A 4311-nucleotide genomic window follows, 5' to 3' on the forward strand; every position below is an offset into this window, starting at 1 on the left:
CTTCCTCTGGTTAACCGCTAACTGCCAGGCAACCACTTCGGAATCCGGCGAATTCAACTTTTCCGCTCAGCAGCGGCTTTGCTTTCCTTCTCCATGGCTGTAGCCTGGCTCTCATTCCTCACCATCCTCTTCTTCTTGTCGGCTCCGGCGCACCAGCTGCGCAGCTGTGACGTCACTTGCTCCTCGCGCATGCGCAGCACGGCTCTCCAGGAGCCACGCGACACTGCTCAACCTCGGCCAGTGTAGCTCAAGCTACAATAAAGTACCGTACATCTTGTTTCGGTGCTAGAAGAAAAGAAAAAAAGAACGCCGGGTGCAATTTCCTGCCTTCGACGCCACCGTGTCTTTGTTTTTCATATCTGCGCATGCTTCCAAGGGTTGACACACATGTCTTAAAACTGTATTGCGAGTTATCTGATCCAGAATGTCCAGATTCGTTCAGTTTATGTACTGTAATTTCTAGGCTAACGCATTCTGCAGTTCAGATGTTGGGGGTTCCATGTAAAACTAAAAAAACAGCAGTTGGGCCATGGTCCGCGGCGTGCGGTATTGCACCGCTAGCCAACCACAACAATAAAATACATCAGCTTTTTAATGTTTTACTGTGTTAAGCATGCCAGAGGGATCAAAATTATTATCTTATAATTTCCTCTGTTGGTTAGCTTATTGATTAGGTAGCAAGGAAATTTTCAACAACGTACCACTTTTTTGTTGCGAAGGAATTCTCCGCGGCGGTCGTGAACGTGGCCGGATCTTCACTGCAGACTTAAGTTGTATCCGGCTATAGCGGCCAACTAGACAAGGTTGCCGCACACCGTTTCTGTGAGAAAGCAACCAGTACAATTTCACCGGCTGTGAAATCAGTTTCCTAGTATCCTGTACTACTCTTCGTCAAATTCTACTCATCTTTCCGCGTTTATAGCTCAGTTAAGAAGTGGGGTCCTGTGGACGCCTGCAAATATGAAACTTAAATTTCCCGCGTATCATTAAACTTCAATACACTGCCGGTGCGTACAAGGCATGATATAGTAATGCTCGGTCGCTGTTCAAACTACTGCCTCGCTGGTTCTTGTATCACAAGTTGGGCTCTTTTCCCAGGTATTTGGCATAGTGTCTCTTTATGCCGGCACCAAGGTGCCTCTGTGGAAGCAGAACGGTACCCAAAATGAGACTTGGCAACATGGACGGGTTGCAGCACATCAAAAAACCCATGTAAGTGAGACCACCTCTATGCTGCGCAGCAAGCAGGTCCTAGCCGATGCCCGTGCTACTCATAGGAGGGCTGTCGGTTAAAGAGAAAAATTTATAATTCAAGGTATCGTTTTGGTAACGGTGTCTTCAGAGATAGTGACTTCTCCCCTGCAATGCCCGTTCCATGAGATAGTAGAGCGTGTCGCGTAGTCTTCGCAAGGAGTTCACGAGGGTGCTGTTGCGGGCTAGTTGGCTAAACGTTCCTTGAAAGAGAATATATATATATATATATATATATATATATATATATATATATATATATATATATATATATATATATATATATATATATATATATATATATTGCATGTGACGTTTTTCAGAAAATAAGCTATTTAAACATTCAGGGAAACCATACACTGAAACCTCCCTGTAATGGAAAGGGTTTTCAGCAATCTAGTGGACAGACCAACCACAGCTGTCCTCTGCGAAGCTCCCACACATGATGTTGTATATATATATATACAACATCATGTGTGGGAGCTGTATATATATATATATATATACAACATCATGTGTGGGAGCTTCGCAGAGGACAGCTGTGGTTGGTCTGTCCACTAGACTGCTGAAAACCCTTTCCATTACAGGGAGGTTTCAGTGTATGGTTTCCCTGAATGTTTAAATAGCTTATTTTCTGAACAACTTCACATGTGAGTTTAAGGTAAAGTTTCAAACGTACCACAAAAATAAAAAGCCCAGAACATCTCGTGGCGTCCCTTTTTGCGTGGCCCACCACGCGATGGGCAGGTGAGCAGCCTGCCCCAAAACCGGCTTCAGACAAATATGCTCGCCGACGAACAAACACACAAAGGCTAAATTGGGGGAATGGCTCCTATAAGTGCAAGGGCAGTAAAACATCCAAAACAGACTCGAGGCGGAAACACTTGCGCATGGCCGCTTCCGCCGCGGCCTTATGGGATTCAGCACCTAGCTGCGGGACGGAAAAGTCAGAAGTCGTCTTTTCCACTAGGCACCATTCTTCTAAATGTGCCAGCGATGCGCGCGAATATTGGTGCACCAACCGACCGTCAAGCCTCGTCAACGCGCACGCGCTTCCTCTGCGGCGCATGCAGACTTCAGAGCCTTAGATTTGTGGAATGTGGACAAAGGGAGGGGAATATAGTATCCAGATACATAGCCCTGTTTATATGGTAAAAGCGGACGCATGGCGTTTTTGGACCCCCGTTTTGCATCACATACAGGAACACTGGCGCAACAGCCGATTACATGATTGCACTGCATTATTATAGTATCTAGTAGTGGAGCTTAGATACTCCCGACCACCATAGGCTATCAACCGTTTTTCATTGCCGCCTTGTGAAAAACGAATGTTGTCTTACACCTCGTTTTCCGCCGCTGTCACTCATTTTGGTCTCGTGAAGCCATCGGGTAATGAATACATTCATTCTCGCCAAATACACTTCTATACGGTGTAACTATGCAATCAGGCCTGAAAAACGCATACTATACAGCGCAAGGCGTCCAAGAAACACAGGGCGCTCTCAATGGTGCTTGCCTAGGGAGAAGGTCCTAGAACTGCGTAACTCTAATGAGTTTGTAAAAAGCCCATTTTTTTCATTGTCGAGGCAAAGCACAGCTCCGCAAGCTTTGAGCACTGCGGTGTGTGGTATGGTTAGGCAATCTGCGTACTCGAGTTCCAGCGAGGGGCAATATTTTGTCCCACTTAAGCCGCCTAGCCATCCAGAATAAAGCTCCGTATGGGCCCCTCTGAGGCCAGAAATCGTTCTTGAATATTTTGTGCGGTGCTAGACAGTGGAGGCTATGAGCGGTAAATTCAGTTTTGTGGCATTGTGGCGCTCAGTTAGAAATCTCCTGCGAAGGTGTTGAAAATAAAATAGCGCTCTTCAAGTTAAAACTATTGGAGGGGGGAAAGACAACAGAATGTCGATTCATCTGCCGGTCGCCTTATGTTTCTCTGCTGTTGTGGTAACTAGAAGCGCGTTTCTATTTTCCATACTTTCAGCCAACTGGCCCTTGTTGTACCCTCATTAGAAGTTAAGTTCATTTAGGGCTAGTTATATAATGCTTGATAAGAAATATTTTATTTCGTTTATTCGTTAAAATGAGACACCGGACACAACGTCTTGTGTGGTAGCTTCCATAGAGAAAAGCTGTGTTTGTTCTATCCACTACATTGCAGAAAACCCTTTCGGTTACAATGAGGCTTCAGTGTATAGCTTTCCTGAATCTTTAAATATTTTGTTTTCTGAACAACTTCGCATGTGACTTTAAGATAAAGTCTTAAACGTACCACACAAATAAAAAGAAAGAAAATCTGGTGGCGTCCCTTTTCGGCCGGAGACAGCGGCTGTATATTGTGACGGTTTCTGATTGAATCGTTAGCCACGCGTAATAATTAGCACCTGACCCAATGGTCGGTCGTGATAAATTTAGGGATTGGCTCCAAATGTAACCAACTACTATGAACACATTGAAGAGTTATACTAAAGACGAAACCTACTGATACCAATCCCTTTCCTTCTATGTTGCTCTTGAGCACCATGTGTATTAGATATTGGCACTACCCTGAATACTTCGAATTTTTAAAGAATACAGTTATGCACTGACGTACCTGCACTATTCTCTCCAGCTGATGTTTTCAGCCTATTTCGAAGCTATACCGACAGCAGCGTACTTTGCGCTCGACGATATCGCTATCACTACAAGCACCGACTGCGGCACGTTACCTGGACGCGATGGTACAGCTGAGACCGGTGAGTCCAATACTCTAGCCCATTGCTTGGAGCCGACCTCCAGAAATACTATACCTAAAACTGAATCAGCAAAAGCACTGCAACACTGTATTTTTCTACATTACAACATAGAACCCGTACATACCGCCAGAATAGAACCAAAAGTCCACTGCAGTGAATAATGACACAGTAAGATTCGCGTTGAAGGGAAGTGACAACGGGCCACCTATATCCTGCTTTTAATAGAACGTCTAAAGGTATGTACAAAATTTATTTGTAGATGGTGCACCTCTTGAGGTCCTAACCGAGGTATTTCCAGTTGAAAAAACAACAGAGACACATCAAA

The 4311-nt window shown here is 44.7% G+C and overlaps 1 protein-coding gene across 1 annotated transcript in view; it reads left to right on the forward strand.

Moving 5' to 3' along the window:
• Window positions 1-1102: 1102 nt before the first annotated feature.
• LOC149370477 (uncharacterized) overlaps window positions 1103-4311 on the forward strand; it is a 77073-nt gene continuing 73864 nt past the window's right edge. The window contains exons 1-2 of the mRNA XM_089583391.1: window positions 1103-1212; window positions 3863-3986. Of these exons, the coding sequence (XP_089439517.1) occupies window positions 3866-3986 (121 nt within the window). The 5' untranslated portion in view covers window positions 1103-1212; window positions 3863-3865. The remainder of the gene's footprint in view (window positions 1213-3862; window positions 3987-4311) is intronic.

Source organism: Amblyomma mixtum, chromosome 1 (genome assembly GCF_055824585.1).
Source record: "Amblyomma mixtum isolate Tamu chromosome 1, ASM5582458v1, whole genome shotgun sequence".
Lineage (NCBI taxonomy): Eukaryota > Metazoa > Arthropoda > Arachnida > Ixodida > Ixodidae > Amblyomma > Amblyomma mixtum.